This window comes from Pseudochaenichthys georgianus, chromosome 11 (assembly GCF_902827115.2).
Source record: "Pseudochaenichthys georgianus chromosome 11, fPseGeo1.2, whole genome shotgun sequence".
Classification (NCBI taxonomy): Eukaryota; Metazoa; Chordata; class Actinopteri; order Perciformes; family Channichthyidae; genus Pseudochaenichthys; species Pseudochaenichthys georgianus.
The window spans coordinates 2850757-2878748 of NC_047513.1; the positions used below are offsets into that span (position 1 = coordinate 2850757).

The 27992-nt window shown below is 44.8% G+C and overlaps 1 protein-coding gene and 2 non-coding genes across 3 annotated transcripts; 2 read left to right on the plus strand and 1 right to left on the minus strand.

Annotated features, from left to right (window-relative positions):
• The first annotated feature begins 345 nt into the window (after positions 1–345).
• On the plus strand, positions 346–413 carry LOC117455693 (small nucleolar RNA SNORD52). Its single transcript, XR_004553137.1, has one exon. It is a non-coding gene; the product is annotated as a small nucleolar RNA SNORD52 (small nucleolar RNA).
• Positions 414–560: 147 nt separating this feature from the next.
• On the plus strand, positions 561–628 carry LOC117455688 (small nucleolar RNA SNORD52). Its single transcript, XR_004553132.1, has one exon. It is a non-coding gene; the product is annotated as a small nucleolar RNA SNORD52 (small nucleolar RNA).
• Positions 629–22876: 22248 nt separating this feature from the next.
• On the minus strand, positions 22877–27807 carry LOC117455436 (sodium-dependent neutral amino acid transporter B(0)AT3-like). The gene is made up of 12 exons (XM_034094953.1): positions 27642–27807; positions 26828–26968; positions 26536–26673; positions 26234–26415; positions 25106–25216; positions 24917–25029; positions 24692–24820; positions 24355–24511; positions 24050–24254; positions 23411–23570; positions 23169–23331; positions 22877–23071 (listed from the first exon to the last, which is right to left on the minus strand). The coding sequence occupies exons 1-12, from the start codon at positions 27805–27807 to the stop codon at positions 22877–22879; spliced, it is 1860 nt and encodes a 619-aa protein (XP_033950844.1).
• Between the last annotated feature and the right edge of the window lie 185 nt (positions 27808–27992).

Genomic DNA, 27992 nt, shown 5'->3' on the forward strand with positions numbered 1-27992 from the left:
TGTTTAAATGACTGAAAATACTATTAAAAGTGTATTTGAAATGTTTACGTCCCCTTTGCTTCATTAAACTCTATTTAAAACCTGAGATGCATGCACATCTGTGTTTACTACGGCTGCCAACATCTTAATGTGTGACTTTATAAACTGCACGTTTATAGGAATCTGAGAAACAATTTGATTGAAATGACCCTCGCTGCTGTTTCAGGATCACACTGCCTGAAGATGGATGCTCTGAAAGATCATTTGATCCCCCATGCTTTCTACAGTACTGAGGGGAGGAAGTCTGCAGCCATGAGCACATGGTGAGTGTTGGGATGGGATGGTGTGCAATGAGAACCAAAAGGCTGCAATGATGATCCACTAGACTAGAGTCTCTGATAAATCATGAAGATATCTTCACAGTGCTCTGAGTATGCCCAATAAGAACTGTAAACAAAGTGCAAACATTAGAACATGTTGTAATACTTTTCTCTGATCTCATCACCAGGTTTCTCAAGATGTTGGAGACTCTCTTCGGTAAGTGTGCTATTAAATCATGTTTCCTTGAATCTTCTGCTATGTGGGATGATGATTTCATAGACTAGAGTCTCTGACAAAAGATGAAGATGTCTTCACAGTGCACTGACCACATAACCACACCAGTATGTTGAGCCCACCTACTGCTGATCATGTAGACTTCAAAGAATCATAACAGCTGGTGAAATTCCTCTGCTGACCCGTTTGAGGTGTGATTGCAGCAGATGGGCTTAGCATCATCAGGTGTGTTCTGTAAACGTCTCGTTGGTTTGCCATGTGCTGGTACTGACGTCCCGTTGCCTTGCAGCTCGTCCACACACTGATGGGAGGAGTTGCTGGGACATATCCACGTCTCATCCACAGACCTGGATGCTGACTCCAAGGCTGGAGCTCTACTGAGGGTGAGTGTAATAATGCAGTATTGCTGCTGCTGGGCTTTATTAGAAAGGGTTACATCTGGGACGGCACCGGCTCATCGTAAATGGACCGTGTGATCTTGGAATTGTATGACCTTGGCTTGATGGATCTAAAGGGACTTGGAAGAGCTTTGGTCCGAGGTGGTCTATGATGATTCAGTATTTTGGTTCAACTGATGCAAACTGAAGTTTACTCGCAGCGCACTGAGACACTCGGACTGTTCAGCTCCTGTTGAGATTGTGTGGTAGCCATTGGTTACTGTGATGGAGGGAGAGCTGACTGCAACATGTGCTCTTTGTTCTTTAGATCTACAACCAGTCCCAGCGTGGAGGTCACTACGCCACATCTGCAACCACACAAACCTGGATGCTGCCTCCAAGGCTGGAGTTCTACTGAGGGTGAGTGTAATAATGCTGGCCTTTATTAAAAAATGGTTGAATCTAGGACTGCACTGCCTCATCATGAATGGGCCAGTGCAGTAACCATGACTCTGGCTTGATGGGACTTGGAAGAGCTTTGGTCCGAGGTGGTCTATGATGATTCAGTTTTTTGGTTCAACTGATGCAAACTGAAGTTTACTCGCAGCGCACTGAGACACTCGGGACTGTTCGGCTCCTGTTGAGAATGTGTGGCAGCCAAACACAGGTCACTAACTGTTTCGCTCCTACAGGTGTGACTGAAGGATCTGGATCTGGAGGACGTGCAGACGCATCACAAGCCGGGTGGAACAGTTCCACTGGGCTCTGCAGGGACATGGAGTGAAACTCGGACTCCTGTCCTCCGTCTTGTTCTACAAGGCTATTCATCTAAACTGTTCACTACATTGACATGAATTTGTATTTGAAGAATTTTCAAATAAATGTTTGACAAAAAATGGACACTGCCTTTTTCCTGTTATTACATTATTATGAACTGCAACAAGTGGAAATCTGTTCTGTTTGTCATGGGCTTTGCTCAATTTGAGTGTGTGGAGTATCTGAGCTGTTCAGATTCAAGGCTTTTATTGTCATTTGTACATGGCTACAGTGGTCATAACAATGAAAATATTAGGTTTTGAAATGGTGCAAGGAGAGTCAATCAATGTTTATTTATATAGCCAATATCACAAATGTTACATTTGTCTCAGTGGTCTTCACAGTATGACAATACAACACCCTCTGTCCTTAGACAGAGGGTTAGACACATGTACCAGAGAAAACCCAGTTTAAAGGGAACATGGGAGAGCAACAGAGGAGTGACCCCTCTCCCAGACGTGCAATAGATGCCGTGTGTAAATCGAATACATTTACAACATTGGTAGATCAAATGTTAGGAAATGTGTGTATAATAGGAAGATGAATCCACGAGGATGTCCATCCAGGACCACAGCCACGACTCAAGATCCAGGACCGCAGGATCATCCATAACTCCGGATCCCGGCGTATATAGACACCAAAAAGAAAGACATTTGGGGAAGCTGGGTTAATCGGAACATGAGAGTACACAGGTATAGACGGAGAGAAGGAAGATGTCCGACAAACTAATACTATATCAGCAAAACTAGGGGCTGAATGATGGAGAGATACAAATACTGAATAGTTTAGATGAGAAAAGGCATCGAAATGCCAGGTTACTAGTATTTATCATGTAAACGGGGAACATGAATAACCCGATCGCTCTGTGCTCATGTAAACACAATATCCTCAATATGATCATAACGGGGATAATACTCAAACGGCTTTCTGATGTCCATGTAGAGACGCAGCCAGTGTGTTTTACTGGAGCCTCAGTTCATTACATTGCATTTAGCTGACACTTTTATCCAAAGCAACGTACAATAAGTGCGTTCGACCAACAAACTTGCAAACAGAATTTCATAGAGCAAAAACATTTCAAGTGCTACTCAACTGGCTTTAGATAAGCCAGTCCTTTATTAGTATATAAGTGCTTTGTTAATAGTTCTATCGCTCGAAGTGGAGTCGAAAGAGATGAGTTTTCAGTCTGCGCCGGAAGGTGTGTAAGCTATCTGCTGTCCTGATGTCAATGGGGAGCTCATTCCACCATTTTCGAGCCAGGATAACAAACCCACGTGCTGGGGTGTACGGTTTAACCATGTCCTGGATGTAGGAAGGGCCAGATCCATTCGCAGCATGGTACGCAAGTTGTCTTGAAGTGGATTCTAGCAGTTACCGGGAGCCAGTGAAGTGAGCGGAGGAGTGGTGTGGGAACATTTAGGAAGGTTGAAGACCAGACGAGCCGCTGCATTCTGGATGAGCTGCAGAGGTCGGATGGCACATGCAGGTAGACCAGCCAGGAGGGAGTTGCAGTAGTCTAGGCGTGCCGTGAGCTGACGAGAGCCTGGACCAGAACCTGCGTTGCTTTCTGGGACAGCTGGGGACGCATCCTCCTGATGTTGTAAAGCGTGTATCTGCAGCAGCGGGTTGTAGCAGCGATGTTTGCAGTGAAGGACAGGTTGTTATCTAGGGTCACACCCAGATTCCTTGCAGTCTGAGTCGGGGAAACAACAGAGGTGCCGATGTTGATTGTTAGGTCAAGAGTGGGACATTCTTTTCCCGGAAGGAAAAGCAGTTCAGTCTTATCAAGGTTGAGCTTGAGGTGATGAGCAGACATCCACTGAGAGATGTCAGCTAGACAAGCAGAGATGACAGCGACGACCTGGGTCTCTGAGCGGGGAAAGGACAGAATTAATTGGGTGTCGTCAGCGTAGCAGTGGTATGAAAAACCATGCAGGCTAATGACAGATCTGAGCGCGTTTGTGTACAAGGAGAAGATGGGGGGACCGAGAACAGAGCCCTGAGGGACCCCTGTAGTTAATTGACAAGGGTCGGACTCCTACCCCTTCCAAGTAACCCTGTAGGTGCGGTCTTTGAGGTATGAGGTGATGAGGGAAAGTGCAGAGCCTGAAACTCCAAGTTCTTGGAGAGTGCGAAGGAGGATCTGATGATTCACCGTGTCGAATGCAGCAGACAGGTCCAAAAGCATGATGACAGAGGATAGGGAGGCTGCTTTAGCAGTGTGCAGTTCCTCAGTGACAGCAAGGAGGGCAGTTTCTGTGGAGTCACCTGCCTTGAAACCAGACTGGTGCGGATCCAGAAGGTTGTTCTGATGGAGATAACAGGAGAGTTGTTTAAAGACAGCACGTTCAAGTGTTTTAGACAGGAACGGGAGGAGAGAGACAGGCCTGTAGTTTAAAACAGACTACTGCAACTCCCTCCTGGCTGGTCTACCTGCATGTGCCATCCGACCTCTGCAGCTCATCCAGAATTCAGCGGCTCGTCTGGTCTTCAACCTTCCTAAATTTTCTCACACCACGCCGCTCCTCCGTTCCCTTCACTGGCTTCCGGTAACTGCTAGAATTCACTTCAAGACACTGGTACTTGCGTACCATGCTGCGAATGGATCTGGCCCTTCCTACATCCAGGACATGGTTAAACCGTACACCCCAGCGCGTGCACTACGCTCTGCATCAGCCAAACGACTCGCTGCGAGGGGGACCCAAGTTCCCATCAGCAAAAACACGTGGGTTTGCTATCCTGGCTCCAAGATGGTGGAATGAGCTCCCCATTGAAATCAGGACAGCAGAAAGCCTTCACATCTTCCGGCGCAGAATGACTAACAAAGAACTGCTAACAGAGCACTTATATACTAATAAAGGACTGGCTTATCTAAAGCCAGTTGAGTAGCACTTGAAATGCTTGGCTCTATGAAACCTGATGTACTTATTTATATGATTCTGTTTTCTTCAAGGTTGTGTCTTCCTGGTCGAATGTACTTATTGTAAGTCGCTTTGGACAAAAGCGTCAGCGAAATGCAATGTAATGTAATAACATCAGACGGGTTGAGAGTGGGTTTCTTTAGGAGAGGGTTTACTCTTGCCTCCTTGAGACTGTTTGGAATGTGACCATAAGTTAGAGAAGTGTTGATGAAATGGATGAGAAACGGTAGAATATCAGGAGCGATAGTCTGAAGGAGGTTTGAGGGGATAGGGTCCAGAGGACAGGTGGTAGGGCGGGCAGAGGTAATGAGGGTAAGAACCTTACTTGGAGAGAGAGGGGAAAAGGAGGTCAGTGTGTGGGTGAAAGGAGGGTCAGGTGATCCAGCGGTGAGGAGAGGTGAGTCAGAAAAAGAAGAGCGAATATCATCAACCTTTTTTTCAAAGTGGTTAACAAAGTCGCTTGACAGAAGGGAGGAGGGGGGAGGGGCTTTGGGAGGGTCCAAGAGGGTGGAGAAGATGGAAAATAGTTTTTTGGGATTGGAATAGGAAGATTGGATCTTATCTTGAAAGAAAGTGCTTTTTGCCTGAGAGATCGAAGAAGAGAAAGAGGAGAGGAGAGCCTGATAGGTTAGGAGGTCGTCATGGTGTTTGGATTTCCACCGTTTCCGCTCTGCTGCCCGAAGGACGGTTCTATTATCATGCAGTGCGTCATTTAGCCAGGGAGCAGGAGGGGACTGACGAGCCTGCCGAGATGTGAGAGGACAGAGAGAGTCCAGAGAGGATGAGAGAGTAGAAATCCACAGCCACAGAAAAAGCCACAGAAATCGTAACACAATTTAACCTGGGCGGGTCACATTTTAACCTGGGCGGGTCACATTTTAACCTGGGCGGGTCCCAGTTCCCTGGGAGGATCACAGTTTAACACAGATGAAGACTTCTCCACGCTGCTTTCAAACTGTGAGTAAACACCGTGTGCTTCACTTGGAGGCTGTCTGAAGGTATACACAGATGGACTTGGACATTAACAACGATATTCCGTAATAAGTCTGGAAACAATAGCTGGTTTAAATGATTTATTCGAGCAACTCGTTTGTCCTCGCTGTTCGCGTCCGGATATCGCCATCGTAATCACAACCTCACACACTGGTACTGGATGTGCATCAACGTGTTCCTAAGAAGCCAAATATACCAAAAGATGTATGTAAACGACAGAAGAAAGCGATCGAAATGTGTATTTCAGTCGAAAGCCATGCACCCCACGGAAACGAGTTGATTGGGAAACAAGTTGATTGGGAAACAAGTTGATCGGGAAATAAGTTAATCCGGAACACCGGCATAACGTACTTTCCACTTGCCCGCTCGGGCCACTAAAAATATTGCTTTAAAACAACAGTCCTGTGGTATTGGTATTTTGACTAGCAATTTAGTTAAATTGTTTCGTTTATCAATGCTACAACATAGCGTTCCGTGAGTCGGTTGTCGTTGTTGGGTGAAAAGCAAACAGCTGTTTGCTGCGGAGCGCAGCGCGAGCAGGCTCCTGTGAGGCACGCTCCTGTGAGGCACGCTCCTGTGAGGCACGCTCCTTCACTACAGACTATCGCGCCACCTAACCATTCGCCAAAATGTTTTTAATACCAGCGGTAGCTGGGCAAAAACAATCTTCAAATAAAAGAAAGTCACCGGAGGAGTTAAAGGACAGTGACAGGGAGCATGAGAAGAAGAGGGAGAGAATGTTTCAGCCAGCTTGATCGATGGAGTTGGCTTCTAGTGGTGCAGTGACGCGTCCTAAAACCCTTTTATAATCTATCGATTAGATTTATGATTCGAAAATTATAAAAATAGGGTAGACATGTGGAGATTATCCGGCTGAACAAAACGTGCATTTATCAAACAGGTTTGTTTTCCACATACCTTATTTCCAGCTATTTTCCAAAACCCTGTGGAGAAATCCCATTGCTTTTTGTCGAGGGAACCAGCAGCTTACTTCCTGGTAGTGATGGCAGTTTGATGGCTGTCCACACACAGGCATGAAAAAAATCTTTCAAAGCTTCGCCCATTCACTTGAATGGGGTGACGTAGAAGATTTTGAATCTTCGCCGAACTGCATTGTGGGGAGCGGAGCATGGCTTTGCATCGTGAGCATCAAAAGTTGAGCAATGTTCAACTTTTGATGCTCCCGATGCTTTCGAAGCTGGCAACAGCCAATCAAATCCTGTTTATGCAAATCCCGCCAGTAGAAGCGCTAGCCAATCAAACCGCGTGCAAGCTGGGAGAGCCAGACCGCAGTTCATTTCCTCATATTCCAAACGAAAAATTACGGTAGCAAATCACCCGGTTCTTTACGACCAGACTATTTACCGGGATACAAACCGGAGGAACCAGGCATGGAGGGAGGAGGCAGAGACAGTGGGTGAAACTGGTAGGTTTTCGCCTGTTTGGGGAGTTTATATCCAGTTTACTTTGTTTTAACATTGCTGTTGCTTTGTATGTCGGGGGCGGGAGATTCATGTGATTGGTTGTTGGTCGTGTTGCTCGCAAAAAATCGCCAAGCTTCAGACACGCCCAGCATCAAGATTTTTCAAGATTTTTTTCATGCCTGTGTGTGGACACCTTCGAACGGAGCTTCAACCCTGGACTTCCTATTCCATAGAAGCAGTGCTTCGAAGCTTAATTCAAATCACGTGACATATGACGTTCGAAGCAGCAACTGCTTCAAATCACGTGACATTTGACGTCCGAAGCAGCAACTGCTTCATTTCCTGAATGAATCACTTGACTGGTTCGCGGTCCATTCACGCGATTCAATGCACTGCCTCGTCTCGATTCTGACAGGTGACAGGTTGAAACAGTTTCAAACTTGAGTGCTTCAACACTTTATGACCGCTCTAAACAATGTGCAATGTGTGGGTTGTCGTAGTTTGCGTTGTTGCTGTTGAGTTGTTGTTGGTATTGCATTTGAATTGTAGTATCATTATAGAGCAAGCCAGGAAGAAAGATAGGTCGTTCTGGCTCGGGAAACACTTCGAAATGTGGAGAAGTTGTGAACAAAAAGACAATTATCAGTAATATAAAAACAGTTGAATATGTCAAGGAATAGATAGCCCAGTGGGTATAGCCCAGTGGGTACAGCCCGCGGCCCGAATGCGGCGATGTCCTCCGCGCAGCTGGTTCAAAGTCCGGAATGGATGTATTTTAATCATTGCTTTTCAACTTTAATGACTGATAAAAGGCCCTCTCCGCCCAAAAACATGTCTAGCACTCTCTAGTCTCTTCTCAATAACCCAATACACACAATTATCAATCTTTAATTGCAAATAGAACATGATATTCAGTCTTAGTGTGTGTGTGTGTGAAGAGCTGCCATTGTGAAGAATAAATCGCTACTCAGCGTCTCCACCGCAATCCGATCTGCTGTGTCCTGTTTTCCGCCCCTCTGCATAACATCCCATCACCAATAACAAACACAACGCAGAGTCCCATGGTGTTCAGAGAGCAGAGATGGGGTCGTTACTAAAAAAAAGTAATATTACATATTACTTTAAAAAAAAAGTAATATTACTTTGAAAAAAAGTAATATATTACACTACTTCGTTACTCTCTACATAAAGTAACTCTTTACTTTACTCGTTACTTTACTCATTACTTTACTCGCAGGGCCGGCCCGCCCCTCCCTGCAGGCAGATCACGCAGACTGCTAAAGTTTCAAATGTTCTCTTTAGTTCAGTTTCCATTGTCGATCCAGATCCTGAATGTTTTCCAATCTGACCGTGGCTGTCCTCTGTCTCCTGCTATCTGACCGTGGCTGTCCTCTGTCTCCTGCTATCTGACCGTGGCTGTCCTCTGTCTCCTGCTATCTGTATATTTTGCGCAGTCTATCTCTGCTCACGCTGTTGCGTCGGCGTGTTCCAGTGTGTTGGCCATGTGTTGCACTGGAACCAGACACCGCAAAGACTTCAGCCGAGCACATACGGACTGCGCATGCGTGAGTGGCAATAACTCTCCTTACCAGCAGGTGGCGGTAGTGTGTATTCATCATTCAAAACAGGCAACAACCAGAAAACAGAGAAGAAGAACAGACTACGTGATATAAACAAACAACAAATAGCTGTGCGTTAGCTTCACCTTAGCATGTGTTCTTTGCAGGTGTTTGTGGAGGTTTGATTATGACTGATTTTAGTAAGTAACGAAGTAACGCGTGTCGGGGCAATGTTAGTAACTGTAGTGTGATTACTGAATTATAAAAGTAGCGCGTTACACTACTCCGTTACTGACAAAAGTAATATTATTACAGTAACGTTACACCCAACTCTGTCAGAGAGGCTACGGGACATTTGGGTTACGTCTTTGGTGCCGTGACCCGGATTGTGGTGCTCCGAGTCTGCTGAGAAGGAGAGACTGATGGCAATACCCCCCCCCCACACACTTTGCCACTGTGTTGAACTGTATGTACTAGGCTGGTGAGTGAACAGCTTGTTGGACTGAGCTATTATCATCTGTGTAGCTATATTGGCAGGAAATTCACCTTCTCCATTATATCCTTTAAAGGCTGTGAACTTTGCTGTTTTCTTTAGAGAAATGTTCCTGTTATTATAGCAACTTCACCACTACTTGAATGGTTAAAGAGTATATTGTGTGTGAGACCACTCTGCAACGAATATTAAGCTATTATTGCCAGTTTATCTCATATATATTCTTATTGAGCAGTGTTCTAGATGTAATTTAATTACGAGCTGATATTGTGCTAGACATTATAATTTGTATTGATTGTTTTGACTCATTACAATACCCTAGAAATAACATTTCCTCATAAACACAAGTTAACACACAAACAGATGTGGAGTGCTTGTACAGATTCCCCATCAAAGCTTAAGGCATCAGGCCTGCAACCTCTCCCTGGGCCTGCAATGAGCCTCAACTATGACTCCCCTATTAAAACACACACACACACACCTCTTGAGTGAAGGGGCATCCGCTGACACAAGCACAGCGAACCACCAGCTATCAGTGAGGCCAAAACTCACCAACCAGCCCACCAGGTTTGCAAATTCTTCACTACAGTTTGATACTGAAGACCACCGGATCAGCTGGAACCCCACAGACTCAGGCTTGCATAATACCCCACAACCCCAAATCCTATCACCTTATACTGATCACCGTGTTACTCCAGCTCATGTATCTTCATTTCCAGGCCCTGGAGCTTCAATACAGGTACCTCAGCTCTGTTTCGACAACAGCCCTAGCCCGGGTCCAAGTCACCAGACTAACAGGTCTGATTATGGCAGACTGGGTGCAGCCGCTTCTCAGCCGGTGATACAGTCAACGATGGTCCCTGCCCCCCCACCCCAAGTCAGTGTGTATGAACCCACAGCTATTGTACCACCTCAGAGCTTCCCGCTCAACGCCTACCCTGAAATGCGAACTATGCAGCAGCCCAACATAAAACCCCCCTTATCCAACCGAGGCCATTCAGCGTAACTCCCATGTCTACACCAGCTATGCATATCCCGCTCCTGAACCCCAAGTACCCGCACCAAGGTTTGAAACACCACAAACAATTAACATTATGAATAACCCCCCTGCTGCTGGGCAGACCCTCCGATGGTCAGATTATGAACAAACCCCCCAATCACATATGTCACAAGCTGCTGTCCATTATCCACATGACCTGACTCAAAGTGAAGGAGCCCAGAGGCTACATTCTGTCACCAGTGCATGGGGCCCCAACATGACAGTGCCCAACCCCCTGAATGTAACTTATGCCTGCTTCGCACCATCAAGTCAGCAGTAATCGCCATTTTCTCCATCAGTCTGCGCCCTTACCTCCATATCCCACTCACCACACTCAACCCGGTCTATCTGAGCCACTGCAAAGGACTCCTGGCAGAGCCTTCACCCACCCAAGCATTCCACTGCCTGCCTATGGTGGCTTCATGCATACCCATCAGGTGAAGAATGTCCAAGTCTTCACTGGCAATGCTGACAGTAAAATGCTCATCGAGGACTGGATTCGTGACCTGCAGAACCTTCTGGAGGCAGTAGAGCTTCCCATGCACCTCCGCTTCTCCACTGCTGTGCGACACCTGGGTGGTGAGGCTAGGAAGCTGGTTCTGAACCTACCCCCCCATGATCAAACCCCTGAGAAGGCATTTGAAGAACTGAGGGCAGAGTACGGTGACACACAGGGCTCTCTAGATCCATTGGCTGACTTCTATGAGCGTAGCCAGAGGTCCGGAGAATCTCCCTGCTCTTATGCTATAGCGTTGGAGGCAATACTGCGGGCTGTCGAAGAAAGTCAAATACGGGGCAGGCCTTTCCCTGACCGAGATTGCAAACTTACCCGACAGCTCCTAAGAGGGCTTATTGATGAGGAAGTCTACACGAGGATTTCACCTATGAAGCCCCTGCTTTTCAGCTTCAGAGAGCTTCAAACTGAACTCAGAAACCTAGCAAAAGAGTCTAAAAGGTTCCAGTCACAAAACAAGGCAAAGAAAACATACACCCAGGTGCATGTTACAACAGAGGGTACTAATGTAAGGGCAGAAAGGTCAAATAATACCTCAGAGTGGTCAGAGTTGACAGAGATGGTCAAGAGATTGGCTGTTAACCAAGAGGAGCAGATGGCAAAGTTGTCTCGTCTGGAGTCAAGAGTTGCTGCTTCACCCACGGTTCCTCCAAGGGTTCAGCCACCCCCTAGAACTGCAATCCAGAGTTCAAGTTTTGTATGCTACCGGTGTGGGAAGGAAAGACATACAGCCCGTGTCTGCAGTGCTCCCAGATCCCAATCCGGCCTGGGCACGCCAACCACAGCCTATGACCCCTGCGGAGGAGAACAGGCCTAACTCAGCTCAGCATTTAAACTCTTAGAGCCCATGGTAAACGAGGCAACCATGGGCGGGCAGCAAGATCACCCAAAGCAAGTAAAAAAATCAATTGGTGGAAAAGAGGGCACCCCCTTAGTAGGCCCACGGAACAAGGGTGAGGTTGAAGTCAATGGAATGAAGTGCAAAGCTCTCATCGACTCTGGCTCTCAGGTAACCAGTATTACTCACAGATATTGGTGCAACCACCCTGCCCTGCAGAACCAAAAGCTGCAGCCTTCTAAAGTACCCATAGAGGGTGCAGCAGATCAAAGTGTGTCCTACTATGGTGTCCTGCAAATTGACTTGAAAGTGCTGGGAAAAGAGTTCAAAACTGTGCCTGCTTTTGTTGTCCCTGATTCTGATTATCGCTCCTCTGTTCCATTGCTTGTGGGAACGAATGCCATTCGGGCCTCCAGGAGTCACCTCCAAGCAACCTACGGCCAGCAGTTTCTTCACCGAGTCAAGGAAGAGTGGTACACCGCTCTACTGGAGATTGACAGCACCGACCGTGAGGCAACAGATGACAAGGTGGGCCCTGCTGTGTATACCGGGCGCAAGATTCGAATTCCCGCAGGAAAAGAGAAGGACTTGAGGTGTGAGATCAAAATGGGCCCACGGAGAAAGACTGATACTGCCCTCATTGAAAGCAACTCCTCCTTGCAGCTTCCCCAGGACCTCTTGGTTGCCAAAGTCCTGGCTGATGTAAAGAAAGGCTGCGCCCCGGTCAGAGTGATGAACCTGTCCCAACATGCTATTACTATTAAGCCACACACTCACCTGGCCAATGCATTCCTGGTGGACAATGTTGTGGAATTTCCAGACAAAAAGCTGAGTGGATGTCACAATAATGGGAGTCAGGAAGTCTGCCTGAGTCTGGACCAGGTAGTGGTGAGTTGTGGGGTGGACCTAAGTGAAGCAGCAGTTGAGAATGAACACCAGCGCTCCCTCCTTAGAGATCTTGTCGAGAGGAACATAGGTGTTTTCCCCAAGCATCCCATGGACTACGGCCACACAAAAACAATGCAGCATGACATTCCCCTGGTTGATTCCAAGCCCTTCCGGCTCCCGTATCGCAAGATTCCGCCTTCACAGTGGCAAGATGTGCGGAAGTTGTTGATAGATATGGAGGCGACAGGAGTCATCAGGCCTAGTAAGAGTCCATATGCGTCCCCAGTGGTGATCGTGCCTAAGAAAGACGGGTCATTAAGGTTGTGCATTGACTACAGAAAGCTAAACTCCTACAGCACGAGAGACGCATTTCCCTGCCCAGAATAGAAGAGGCCCTGGAGGCTCTGGGGAAAGCAAAGTACTTGTCCACACTTGACCTCACATCTGGTTACTGGCAGGTGGAGGAAGCAGAACAAGACAAGCACAAGACAGCATTCAGCACACCCATGGGGCTGTTTGAGGCCAACAGGATGCCCTTCGGACTGCAGAATGCTCCGTCCACCTTCCAGAGGCTCATGACCTGCTGTTTTGGGGATCTGAACTTCACCCACCTCTTGATCTACCTTGACGACCTCATCATCCAAAACCTTTGATGACCATCTGGAGAGGTTGCAGCTGGTGTTTGATCGGCTTCATGAACATGGCTTGAAGTTAAAGCCTTCCAAGTGCCAGCTTGTGAGAAAGGAAGTGCAGTACTTGGGTCACTTGGTATCGGCGGAGGGGATCAGGACAGACCCAGAGAAGATCAGCAAAGTCAGGGACTGGGTGAGGCCCACAAACAGGAAGGAAGTGTTGCAGTTCTTAGGGTTTGCTGGATATTACAGGCGGTACGTTGGTGGCTACTCGAGCATCGCTGCTCCTTTATACCGCCTGACAACTGGTGACCCCAGGAAGAAAATAAGAGGAAGGAAGACAAGTTTGGGTCCTGAGCTGCCCTTTTTGTGGACTACAGAGTGGGAAGAAGCCTTTCAGTCCCTGAAGCAAAAGTTGACGACTGCTCCAGTACTGGGTTACCCGGATTACAGCCTACCTTTTGTGCTTCAGACCGATGCGTCGGGACAGGGGCTTGGTGCTGTCTTGGTTCAAGTCCAGGATGGAGCAGAGAGAGTCATAGCCTATGCGAGCAGAGGCTTGAGCCCGGCCGAGTCGAGGTATCCTGCACACAAACTGGAGTTCCTTGCTCTGAAGTGGGCAGTGACAGACAAGTTTTACGACCATCTCTATGGGCGTCCATTCTCTGTCCAGACGGATAACAACCCCTCAAATATGTGATGTGATGTGATGTCCTCTGCAAAGCTGGATGCTACCGGTCAGCGATGGGTGTCTCGGCTGTCTACATTCCACTTTGACATCCAGTATCGGAGGGGACAATGTAACGCAAATGCAGATGCCCTCTCCCGTATGTCAAACCAGGAGGTCACACAGGTCCTACAAACCTGTCCTCAGCGGGTGGGGATCAATGTGAGAGTGCATGGGGAGACACAGCCCACACTAGAACCAGGAGGGCCCCCTGATGAGAACACTGCCGCAGAGAAAACTGACTCACAAGACCTTGGGCCGGGCATGTCAAGTGAGCCCTACAGGGAGGTGGGGACGGCATCCCTGCCTGCCATGACAAAACAGGAGATCCGTGTGGGGCAGAAGGAGGACTCTGTCATTGGCCCCGTCTTGCACTACAAAAGTTTGAACCGGAAACCAAGCCGCAGCGAGAGGGTCAGTGGTGGTGGGCAGGTGTGCCTTCTTTTAAAAGAGTGGAGGAGGTTTATGGTGAGGGATGGTATCATGTACCGCCACATCCAGGACGGCCAAAGGGGAGTAGTGGAGCAGCTAGTATTGCCAGAGAAACTGCATCAGTGTTGGGAAAGTTCACTTTCTACATGAACTAGTTCAGTTCACAGTTCACACATTTTAAAATGAACTAGTTCAGTTCATAGTTCATAATTCAAAATGTTGAACTAAAGTTCATGGTTTCAAAAATGAACTAATTTATAGTTCATAGTTCTTTTTTCAATACGTTGCTGCGAGCTATTATTTGTCTCCTGTACGATGTTAATGGGCCATTTCAATTTTTACAATATCCTCAGAGGGCCATACAAGTTATTGACCTCTGCTTAAAAAAACTAAAATCACAGCCCATTCATTTCATTCTGTGCAAAGAAAAAGCAACCTCTTCATGCAGATATCTCACCATGACTCGCGTATGCATGCACGTGCAGGGTGTGGCGTGACCACCAAAACAGAAAGATAATTTATGGACACAAGATGTGTGCAAATGTATTTAGTTTCCTATCCATGTGAACATGGTTTAAGTGGGGGGGACCTAACCTCCTCTAGAGGGGTCCGGGGGGCATGCTCCCCTGGGAAGATTTGTTGCACTTTGAGAGCAACATTAGGAGATCTATGGACACATCTCTCAACACCCAAACACAACTGTAAGCAGATTTTCTTTTAATTTATGGATATTTGACAAATCACTACCCTTTCAAACTGTATTCTTCTTTATTAATAACTGTCATATAGTATTTTATACCTGTTTACTTTATTCTCTTATTTTCTTTAGAACTATAATGATCATATAAAGATGTGCCTTTACCTCACTGGTTGTAGACAAAGCTTCTTATATTCGTTAGCATAGCTAGCTAACCAGATGCTAATGATAACAACACAGTTAGTGACTGTCTGATCAGTATGACAGATGAGCAGATCGCCACTGGGCTTTCAACTAAAGACACAGACACGCAGAAACTGCGGCATGTGTATGGACTTATCGGTACTGCAATTTCTGAAGTACTGGAGTGGCGTTCTGGTGCTCTCCGTCAGAACTGCACCCCTGTCAGTCGAGACATATGTAAGGGATAATGTGCTGCACATTATCCCGCTTATTACATGGCCACATTCTCAACAAAGTAACGTTATGACTCCCAATATTAATTGAAATGCTTTTATGGATTTAGAAAATGATTTTATTGATTTAAAAAATAGTTGTATGTATTGATTTAAATTGACATGCATCCGCGAAGAAAAATAGTCCGTTGTTACTGTTTGAACTAACGTAGCAACGGCAGGCTTCGATAGCGTTTTTGAGGAGCTTTTTGATTACAGATTTGAAAACATCGCTCCTTGCTTTAAAAGTAGCACAATTCATGATGTCAAACCTTGGAAAGTATCTAGATATCCCTGCCCTAATGACAAAGTAACTGGCAAGTGAATATGTGTCGCCGTTTGATGTCTATGTCTGGACCGCTGCGTAAAAAGGAGGGTTTCTGCCCGTTACTTCTCCGCAGTTTTTCTTGTCCCAGTTCCAAAAGCAAACTGCATGCAGTTTGCTTTTCGGCCCAACTGTATACAGTTCAATCGACCGGACTTCTTTCTGAAGATGTGAGCGTCCTTAACAACGGTCAATAAGTCCTTGACAGCGGTCTGTCTGTTCGGTATTAACAACGTGTCACGTGTTCTGAATTGACCAATCAGAATCGAGTATTCAACTAAGCCATGTAATAAACCACGTGATGACACGTTAGGCTCGTGTTGTGTTCAAGGACCCTGACCTTGGCCAGGAAAAACAGGCACTCGCTTGTTTAATTTTTTTGCGGTCTAGATTTCTTTCATTTTTTTATTTTTTGCGTGTGTTTATAAATTACCTCGAGGGCCGTACCAAATTGTCTCGCGGGCCGTATACGGCCGGAGGCCGGAGGTTCCCCACCCCTGCCGTAGAGTCTCACTCTGAGCGAGTGCTGCTGCAGCTGCTCTCGGCTTCTTCCATACTAATTAATTAATTAATTCATTCATTCAATGCTCGCCGGTTCCGTGGTTCCACATTGTTTGTTTGTTTAACTGGGATTTCGGCTGAAAGGCATATGAAATCTGGCACACTTTTGAACGCCGTTATAATACAGTGCTGAGAATGAACGCACTTTTGAACGCCGTTATACAGTGCTGAGAATGAACGCGTTCTCAATTACGTTCATCTAGCGGAAATACAGTACGTTCAGTTCACGTTCGCCCAAAATATGAACGCGTTCATGAACGATCGTTCATTGAACGCGTTCAGGTACATCACTGAACTGCATACACCAGTAAAGACTGATTTCCATGATGATTCAGGGCATTTAGGATTTGAGAGGACGTTGCAAATGATAAGGGAGAGATTCTACTGGCCAAGAATGTTTCAAGAAATCAAGGCTTGGTGTAAGCAGTGTGAAAGGTGCTCTCTCCGGAAGACCCCTACTGCAGGCTCCAGGGCTCCCCTGGTTAGTATCCACAGTAGTGCCCCAATGAAGCTGGTGTGTGTGGACTTTCTGACTCTGGAGAAGTCCAAAGGTGGCATAGAAAATGTGCTTGTGGTTACAGACCACTTCTCCCGCTACGCCCAGGCCTATCCGACAAAAGACCAAAAGGCCTCTACAGTGGCTAAAACACTGTGGAAAAACTTCTTCTGCCGGTTTGGGTTCCCTGCGAAGCTGCATGCGGACCAAGGGCGCAACTTTGAAAGTACAGTTGTGAAGGAGCTGTGTAAGTGCACTGGCATCACAAAGACTCATACGACCCCTTACCACCCACAAGGCAACGGGACCACCGAAAGGTTCAACCGGACCCTCATGAACATGCTGGGGACCTTGGAGCCACACTTGAAACCCCGCTGGCATGAGCATCTTGACGCAATGCTATAACTGCACACAGCATGATTCAACGGGTTACACACCATACTACCTGATGTTTGGGAGACATCCTAGGCTCCCAGTGGACCTGATTTTTGGGCTTTCCACCGCAAGTGAGCCACGTGGATACAGTGATTATGTTCAAATTCTGTACGACAGTCTGTCACAGGCATATGCACAGGCTAATCAAACCTCTCGGCATGCTAAGGCTCAACAGAAAAAGCACTGATAGAAAAGCAAAGGGTCAAGTCTTCATACCGGGGGATAGAGTCCTTGTCAAAGTATGTCATGTGGAGGGACGGCAGAAACTGGGAGACAGATGGAAGGCACGTCCATACATTGTGGTGAAGAAACAACTCAACACACCTGTATGTGATACGATTGGAGGACAGCGAGAGAGAGAGGGTGGTGCACCGCAACCTCCTCACACAGTGTATGTTCCTTCCAGTGGAACGAGTCAGTGAAGTGATAGGAGAAGAGGTTGAATCGGATGCAGCAGAGGACTGTGAGATCGATCATACAGAGGAAGTTGAGGAGAATGTGGGACCTGGGACACAAGTGGTACACGATGAGCCCAAACAAATGGAGGAAGTGGATGTGGATGAAGGACAAATGGATGAAGGACAAATGGATGAAGGAGATGTGGAAAGTACGACTGTGAGTGACACCAAATCACTTGACAAGGCTCCTAGGAGAAATCCACCAAGAGATCGGTGTGCCCCGAAGAGACAGTCATGTGAGTCACAAGTCCTGAGTTCGGAAGAGGACCAGAGGAGGAGAGAAATGGGATGGAAGTTGTGGCAAAGGGCCAAAGCAAGTAGAGAAGCAGGACAGGGGTGACACAATCAAGCCACAACATTCTGACTGTTAAAATGTATAACACGCACACATTTTATAAGACAATCATACATACAGAAAGGTTATTTGTTTCTCTAACTGTTTAAATTGTTTGTACTACATGGCCTTAGTTGTATTTTGTTTGGCCTGATGGCTGGGACGCCATCAATTAAAGAAGGGGTAGATGTAAGGTAACAGCCTTGACAGGCCACTAGGTGTTGCTGTTGCGCAGCAAATTGTTGTGTTTTGTCCATTGTGGTACACCGTATTTCTCTTGCTGTTCTGGGTGCGGCCGCCATCTTGGCGCTAATGTTTGTATTCACTCCGCAAAAGGTGAGCAGTGTTAATGGCGGCAAATAATTGTACACATTATTATGTTAAACACGTCCAAACATTCCATTTATTTAATTAATGGGTTAGTTAAATGTTTATTTACCCGTTTGTGTATGTTTGGGAGTGAGATGTTTATGTTTTGTCTGTTCATTCGGTTATTGTATTGGTTAGCATGTAGCTAATGGGCTAATGTTTGTATTCACTCCGCAAAAGGTCTGTCAGAAGAGCTGCCATTGTGAAGAATAAATCACTACTCAGCGTCTCCACCGCAATCCGATCTGCTGTGTCCTGTTTTCCGCCCCTCTGCATAACATCCCATCACCAATAACAAACACAACGCAGAGTCCCATGGTGTTCAGAGAGGCTACGGGACATTTGGGTTACATGTGCATCGAATATTTTTCAAGGCAAAGATACGTTAAACCCACTGCAGCCTTGCACTTCGCCAGGAGAGGTCGCTGTAACTGAAGCTTCGAGAAATGAACCTATTTCCGACACAATTGTCCAAGTGGTTTGACGCTTCATTCAAAGGTTGCGTTCCGATAATCCAAAAATCAGCTCCTAAATTCAAACCCTATCTCCTATTCCTTGACCTCTGAGTGAAACGTCACGGGGTTAAGGGATAGTGGATAGGAGAATTCAAAAGGACTTAGGAGAAGAGACTGCGGTACTTTAGAGAATCCGATCCGACTGCACTTTCACTATCTGACGTGTTTATGATGCGCCAGCGGACGTCCTGAATGTGCGTCTGCTGCTGTGGGGGAACTATGGAAGCTACAGTTTTCTATACAGCGGACTACAACATGGATGTTCAATAAGAACGAGGGACTCATCTAGAGACTCTGCCCCGTGCTCTGATGCTGCTGCTTTGCTTTATGAACGTGGACAACAGAGAAACATATTCTTCATGACCAAAGTTGGAATTGAAATAAAAAAGGAAAGTGAAACTTATGCTCGTCACCCTCTCCCTCCGGTCCACATTAATACAAATGATCCCAATACGTATGATTGTATGAACTAAAGATCTTAAAATCAATACAGATGTATTTATTATAAACGTTAGTCCTTAACATCTATCAGTGTGAATATCACCATTCAAACATCTTTTAAAAGTTGAACAAACTCCACACAGCTCAGTGAAGACTGTGAAATGTTGACTTTATTTGATCATTTCAGTAAAAACGTTCATATTTCTCTTTTTGATTATAATACTGATGAACGTTCAAAACAAAGCACTTTGACAACTTACCACCTATGTTTTAAAATGCTTAATAAGCACCATAACGTTCATGATATCATTTCTCGGTCATAATCGGTTGTTTCCGTGAACGGCCGATTGTTGAGTGACGGAAAATGCTGCGGCTGCAATGCATTGTGGGGCAGCATTTTCTCCTCTCCTTTCGTCAAGGGAGGTCCAGTGGTTCCTAAACTAAAGGAGGTTATAAAGGAAGTTTGAAACCTTTCCTTTCATTTGGAGAATTGGAACGGCACTTATCATGGCTGCCACTGAGGGACTTCCGGGTCAGTTCACTTGGTTAGGAAGGTTCCTGAGCTAAATGGACTATTGGAACGCAACCATAGCTTCATTTTGCCATCACTACTTCCTGGTTTTAGGACGCGTCACTGGCTGCACCTCTCAATATGATGCCAATATAAACAAGGTCTTCTGTCGGCTCTGTACATCAATGCCGACCAGATGCTGACAAGTAAGTGAAGAGTAGACAATATAAAGGTATTGGCGAAATGTCCCAGCAGTTTAGGATAATGAAGGTTCTAATCTAATCTATAGCCATTACATGTCTAACTCCTAATGACAGGAAGGCAGAAAGCGCATTATACAAATAATAATACTCATAATAATAGCAGACATTTTTTAACAATGACCAATATATCATTATTTTAATAAACCAAATATGAACAATTGAGGAAAATGAGGAAGAACTGATGATTCAAATATTGTAGTACAAGTTGTAATGTAGTTAGTGCATACATTACTATTGCAACAAATGTGTTCATTTTCTTCATTATTAGTCGATTTTTTTTGGACGAATGCTCCGGGCCAGTGGTTACAATGGTGGGGTCAGTGGCATTTTACCCTTAATGTCTACCTCTGCGATAAGTCACTAGCAACCCCGCCCCCCGTCAACAATTTGGTATTTACTTGCGGTACCGAAGTGGGCCGGTCGAGAGTCCCTGGCTCATTTGTAGTCCCAGTCCGCCCCTGAGTGTAGCTATCAAATCAGGGACTGATGTACACTTGAGATATCGTGTGAATGCACTTTGCCACCTGGGGAGATAGGAAACCAGCAGACTTCTGGGCCCAAGATTGGAATCCGCTGACACATCACTGCTCTATGATAAACTGCATGCTCACATTTTCAAATGGGTGTGAGATTGTCGCATACCTTTATTCCTGGGATTGCGATCAACCCAGTCTCCAATCAAAGCCCGAGCAGGAGCACAGACCACTACCAACCCAAACACCGCAGTCAGCAGCAGGTTACGGCCGTACAGCTCAATCAGGAACACAGAAATTGCAAAGTGCCACATGCGGTCTTCCTGTTTAACACGACATAAAATAGTTTCATCATGTATTGTTTTGCTAAGACATCTTTGTAGGCCGTCACATCTCGACAACCTTGCCATTCTTTACGTTCTTAAGTCTTATCTATTTCTCCAGGAATCTGTATTTTCAGGGAAAGATTCTTATCCACATTGACAACGCTCCACTGACATAGATGAGAAACTTGGGACCCTTGAGGAAGATTAGAGCTGAACCTTGTGAGGGAAGGCAAACCAAATGAATGAGCACACATGATGCTTGCTGCAAATATGTTGCACAAGTTCTAGTTTAAAGTTGAGTTCACCTGGTACTGTGTATTCACATCTCTCTTGGCTCTGTCATCCCTGATGTCGCCAGACTCAACTCCACCACAACCCCCCCACACTGGGAGGCACCTGCTCGCTGGGACACTTCCTAGTGTAGGATCAAAGGGCAAAAGAGCGGTTGCACTCTTGTCCCATTGTTGATACTACAGCGTGTCATTATTGAAGGTCACAGCATCACTTGATGCTTGGACCAACACCAAGGTTACTATGCTTGGGATAACTTACTTATTAACATGCTAGAAAGCAATTCTTTAGAGATCGCCAAACACCAACTTATGATGATATTGTCTTCACAAATTAAATACACTTATTTGTCTTAACCTGAAGGTAATATACAGTGTCCTTTTGACCTCAGCAAACTGCTTTAACCTCTTCAGCTGGTTTGCAACACACTGTTATTAAGTACTCTTTTTTAAATACAAAAGACATACATAACGCCTGCCATTTGTCAACACAAATCACACAGTGAACACATAAGAAGATGAGGAAAAGACGTGTCCAACAAACAGACTTCCCAATAGCATTAGCTTGACTCCTTGCATAGCTCTATAGATGCATTCTCAAAGCGGCAGTAATGAAAGCACTCATTGGTCATTGCCGGGTCATCCCCTTTGTTCTGGTCTTACACTCAATCCTTGCTGTTGTTCCTCCATGATGTGTCTTGTGCCATGTATCCTACATTGGGATGCTAGTGGGGATCCTAATAAACTATAAACTATAAACTAGTCTTTCCTGAGAGCTGGAATTCAAGCTGTAGTAGTTTGAAAGGCTTAATAACATCACAGTGATCAAGTGCTCCATTGTATGAAAGTGCCAGAAAAGCAGAACAGGCAGAGGGACAACAAAGGCAGCCAGCATTATTCCAAAGCACGTGACACCGGGGGACACTATCACTGTCCACCCACACCACAACAAGGACAACTGTGTAACTCGCATGGCTCAAAATACACACATGCGCATGGTCAGTGAGCCTCGGCCACACAAGCCCCGTCCTACTACTCTCATACACCCACATGCACACACACACTACACTACATCGGTCTTGCAGCTAGCAGGGTGTAGGAGCATTATTATATAACATAACAAAAGATATACAGACGGGAATGTGACTTACAAGATGATGCATATTGTTCACAGTGAGATGATGATGTAAACAGTACCTAGAAACTCAAAATGGCTGCTAACATAAACTCATGTGGCAGAGATTGTAAGCATTTGCACTGAAGATCAATCTGAGAATCAATAATGTCTTTTCAAACAGTTATCCATCACTCCGTGTCATCCCATTTAAAACGCCAACACAGGAGTTGTAAAGTCTGTCTTTAATCAAATGTTAACAAAGCCCGATATCCAGCTCTAGACATTGCTATCCTGATTCTAATATTCTTCTCAGGGATATTGTCTTGCTTTGATTTCATCTCGTTGACAGTGTTTGCATTTCCTTCACTAATATAAATACAGTTGTGCAAATTAAGAAAACCATTTTTTGATTTAGGTTAGCGAAAACATTGAAATTACAGCTGCGACTGCCAATATGTTATCTTAGCAATAATGTTATGTAATTAGAGACTTGTAATACCCTAATATACAAAAGATTGAAAATGGTATGAAAATATCACAAACGTTATTAAATAACAATACAGCACATCACACACATACGTGCTACTGGTAGTCCTGACCGCCAATCAGATAAAACAGCTCGTTTACAATTCTCCGTGAAATGATTCATTTTGGTATGGATTTGTGTTGTTGCTGTTCATGATGTACTTCTTCAAGAAGCCCACGAATCTGTAGAAAGCTACAAGAGGAATGGATACAATAGGAAGGACAGATAGGAGCACACAGATAGCGTAAACCCATTCAGGATAGTGCTGAACGTCAGCAAGGGGGAAGTTCACCTGTTGGGGGAAGGAGTAAGTCAATGTCTTTGCTCAACATCCAGCAGGTCGAACACTACGTAATGATGTTGAAAAGAAACCGTTGAAACTTTCTTACAGAATCTGGGTTCCAGGCGTTATATGTTGGTCTCTTTTCAGCCTCGACTACAACGTATGCCACAAAAACCACCAGAAGCATCAAAGGGCTGATAAAGCGCCATGTGGCCTGCCAGAAGATGTTGGGCCTCCTACCTGTCATCCATTCAATGTCATCATTAAACCTGAGGGAAGACGCTTAGTCAAATAACTGAACTATATTTTCATATTGCAAGTATAATAATGCCATGCATACAACCTCACCTGTTTATTCCATAGATGTATACCACGCTAATGATCTCAAAGAAGGCTATGATGAGCAGAGGCATGGATCCCACGTAGCTGTTGAAAATCCCCAGCCAGTAGTTTCCAGAGCCCAGCGTGAAGATGAGAGCCACAGTGAAGGAGGTGAGGCAAATTAGCCCTTTTTAGACACAAAGACAACATAGGAAAGGGATTTAGTTTGATGCTGTTATGATTAATAATGGTGAATGAAGTCATACAAAGGTATTTGTTTAACAGTGTGTGCATTCCGACAGATAAAGACACTTTTGAATACGAAGGGCAAAATCATTATTCATGCTAATATTGATTAAAATGCAGTTTTTCGCCTCTCATATATGGAGATGTCCTGCCTTTCTTTGCTTTGCATCATATACTATGATATACAACTCAGTATTTTTGGTTTTGGACAGACAAAACAAGACATTTTAAGACCTCAGACTTTGAGAAACGGTATGGACATTGTTCACTGGTTTATGACATTTTATAGAACCATTGATTTATCTAGAAAATAATCAACAGATGAACTGTTAATGAAAATAATCCCTACTTGCAGTTTTTGTAATTTTATAATACAAACGAGTGATGAGTCATATAAACTCCTCAGATGTTTTGGTTTACCTGTGAACACTTCCTTTGGCATCCAGGCTGGAATAATGCTCAGGTCCAGCAGAGGAGTAAGGACCCCCTCTAGATTCCCAAACATGGAGGACAGGCCCAGGCTGAAGAGCATGATGAAGAAGAGCACCGCCCACACCTGAGAGCCCGGCATGTGTATCACCGCCTCAGTGAACACAATGAAGGCCAGTCCGGTTCCAGACGCACTCTACAGGAAGGATCTGAGACGTTATCTCTTACACAACAACCTCACAAAGGTTCATCACAAAACGATTACAATTATTATCAAAGTAACAGATGCGTTGTACCTCATCCAGGAACGTCTGTAGGTCACACGTCTTTAGATTGAGGCTTTCGACCTCTGAGGGATCAGTATTGTTGAAATAGTTAAACCAGTCATCATAGTTTTCCAGAGTTATGTTCTCATCCCCAATGTTGAAGGAATTAGTCAATCTTAGTATGTTCCTAAAGCCAAAGGAATGAAATGAGTACACTACTACAAGCATCACATCTTATAATGAAAACTAGCGGGGACATCTTTTCATTGATCAACTGTGAAAATAGATGGTTTTTTTGTACTGATTAATTGATAAATATTAAGTAAAACACAAACTTTTACAGCATAATTCCCTTTATGATACATACCAATTTCTGCACTTATCGAAGTTTTCATTAGCTTTAAATCCAAGAATGGCAAAAACTGGAATGGATGCATATATTGACGTGAAACTGTTCACCAATCCAACAATTAGGGCATCTCTCTCACAATCATTCCTGCAAAGATAAAGCAACGTTTCAGTTTTATTTTATAGTATTTTTCTATTGTGTACATAATGCTGTCAAATGAAAAAGGGTTTATAAAGGTCTTACTTCTGAACATTATAACTGGAAAAAGCAATAAGTCCTCCGAAGGCCAAAGACAAGGAGAAAAAGATCTGAGTAGAAGCATCCAACCAGACATCAGGATTCTTAAGAGTTTCCCACTGCAAAGAACATACTAATTGTTAGTATTCATTACTGTCAATCAGTCATTCAAAATAAAGCTAATATCAAACTTACATCTGGAGTGAAGAGATATATTAAGCCGTCTGTGGCCCCAGGCAGAGTCAGTGATCTGATCAAGAAGATGGTCAACACCAGATATGGGAAGGTGACCGTGACATAAATAGCCTGTTGGAACAGTTAATGCTGATCAAATATTTCATATTCAAATCCTCAAATCCTCATTTATCATATGCACTCCTAATGTGTGTGGGGAACTCTTCTGTCACTGGTTAGGGGATACAGACAGTCTTCCGTCCATCACCTCTAATGCAGCCTCTACCCGAGTGCTATATCACATGTTAAATAAGATTACTGATGAGCTGGTTTTTGCTGATTCCATTAGACCTTGACTTGTAGCTCGTATGCTTGGTAGATTTGTGCCAGTGATGATTCACTTTGGAGGGATCGACAGAGCACTTCTCTATAAAGCAGTGTTTCTCAAACTTTTTCATACCAAGGACCACTTAACCAATAAAAAAACACTCGCGGACCACCTAACTCCACAAATATCCAAAAAGACATCGTTTTTTACAAATCGCCTGAAAATGGTACAAACAAGTGGCAACATGTGTGATGAAGGTGTTTATCTGGGCTATATCATGCAATCGAAAGTGAAACTTAAGCTCGCTCCATTGCGGAGATATTCCCGCGAGAGTGCGGAAAACTTTATTTCAAATGTGAAATTTTACCAATATCCTCACGGACCACTAGGGGGCGCTCACGGTCCGCGGACCACACTTTGAGAAGCACTGCTATAAAGGGAGGTGTGTGGTGCAGTGGGTTGTGCGTTGGTGTTGTTTATCAGGGGGTCACAGGTTGAAACCCCACTGCAGTCAGCATGTCGTTGTGTCCCTGAGACCCTTCACCCCAAGGTGCTCCTGTGGGGATCGCCCTCAGTGTTGAGAATGTGAGTCGCTTTGGATAAAAGCGTCTAACAAGTAACATGTAATCTATTCCAGCATCTTATTTCTATTTGCATAGTCCATTTCATATTCATTTAATGTTGACATCATATAGATCTTTGGACAGAAAGCCAGTGTTACTCTTATAGTTTCAACATTTTGAAATCAATAGTTGGGCTGTAAGATACAACAAATAGATATAATGTTAAAAATGTGTGTTACGTCTAACAGTGCAAATGACCTTTCCAATAGTCTCGATTCCCCGTATGAAGCAGATGTACACGAGGCACCACGCCGCTGCGAGGCACAGCACGAGCCACCACTGAAGGGAGCCGCTGGTCTCAATGTTTGGTGAGATGTTCAGTGTGTCACGATACCAAAAGTAGTTCACTGCCGAGCCCTTCTCACATTCACTTACATAGCCTGTATCAAAGAGAGGGTTCTTCATGAAATCATGGATGGGACTGTCTTTCTTTTACTTGAGTTTTCATTCAACATTTATCTTTCAATTATATTATTATGAAAAGATAAGTAAGAAAATACCAGTCTGATTCAAGTTTATTGGGCAGTCCCTCCAAGGAAGTGGGCTTTGAAAGGAGTGGAAGAAGTACCAGAGGATCCAGGCCAGGATCATGTTGTAGAACAGGCCGACTAGGAAGGAGACTGCCAAGGAAGCAACACCTGTATATCCACATTTACACATTCACAAAGAGATGTATGAATGTTACGAAAGGCAGTGATTTCCAGATAATCAACACAACTTTATTTTGTACAGTCCATCCCTTGTGTTGGCGTATTGCTTCCTGACTAAATGGTATTGATTGAACCTTCTCACCTAATCCTCCCATGTAAGGGGAGATTGAATTCCACACTCCAATACTTCCCATGCGGAGCCGTTGTCCGATGGCCAGCTCCATGTGCAGCAGAGGAAGTCCCTCAAACACCAAGGCAATGGCATAAGGAATCAGAAAGGCCCCTTGAAATGGGGCCAATCAAAGTCATAACAATGGCCAGAATGACTGATCAGGGACAACAACACAATACACGAGATATTCAGTAATCAGTTGACTTCAAAATAAACATCGGCAATGCCTTTTATTTTTGAAGGTCATTCGGTTTATGATTCCTGGACATTTGACTATCAACAATCTGAGCTTTATCACACGCAGCAATAGCTCTCGACACCAGACATGACTGATTACCGAGTTAATCATTTATCAATCTGGATGATTCAAGTTTATCTTCGAAACTAGATGTCTTCAGAAACCTTAATGGTGTTCTGGAAAAACAAGATAACAACATGAATAGAAGCAAATCTTCTTTGCATGATTTCTGAAACCACATCGCATCAAAATAGAGAGTGAGATAGTTATGGTTAAATAATTGTTTTGAAAAGATGTGACTATTGTGAAGCATTTCAGTGTACCTGTTGTATGGAGTGTGTGCGTCTGATTGTTTAGTGAGATTGTAGGCTATTTTCTAGTAAGGGAATTAAAATGATAGTAACAGCTTTTAAAGCAGTGTAAGTAGTTTATCATTGTGTTGTAAGAGCCTTTGGATATATTAATACAACATATTTGTCAAGCCAAATGGAAAGTCAAATATTTGCGAGCCACTTTACTGTTTTGTTAACATCAAAACGCTCTTACCTCCTCCATAGGTTTGACACAAATACGGAAATCTCCACACATTACCGAGTCCCACAGCAAAACCTATGCAGGTTAGCAGGTATTGAACTTTATTGTCCCATTTTGGTCTTTCGGCGATGTCTTGGTCATCATCCTGCATCTGCTCAGCACTTCCAGGTGTAGCCATCACTTGTTTCCGTTGGTATTTCAGAATATTGTAAGAGGCAAATCTTCTTTTATCTGACTCGTCCACTCTGTCCGAGGAGAAGGGGAGGACCTGGGGACTTGTTACCTGTTTGTATCAGGAGGCGAAGGGGCGACATGTTCTTTATCAGCCTCGTATTTTGTGTTGGCTTTTAATCCCGTGGGAAC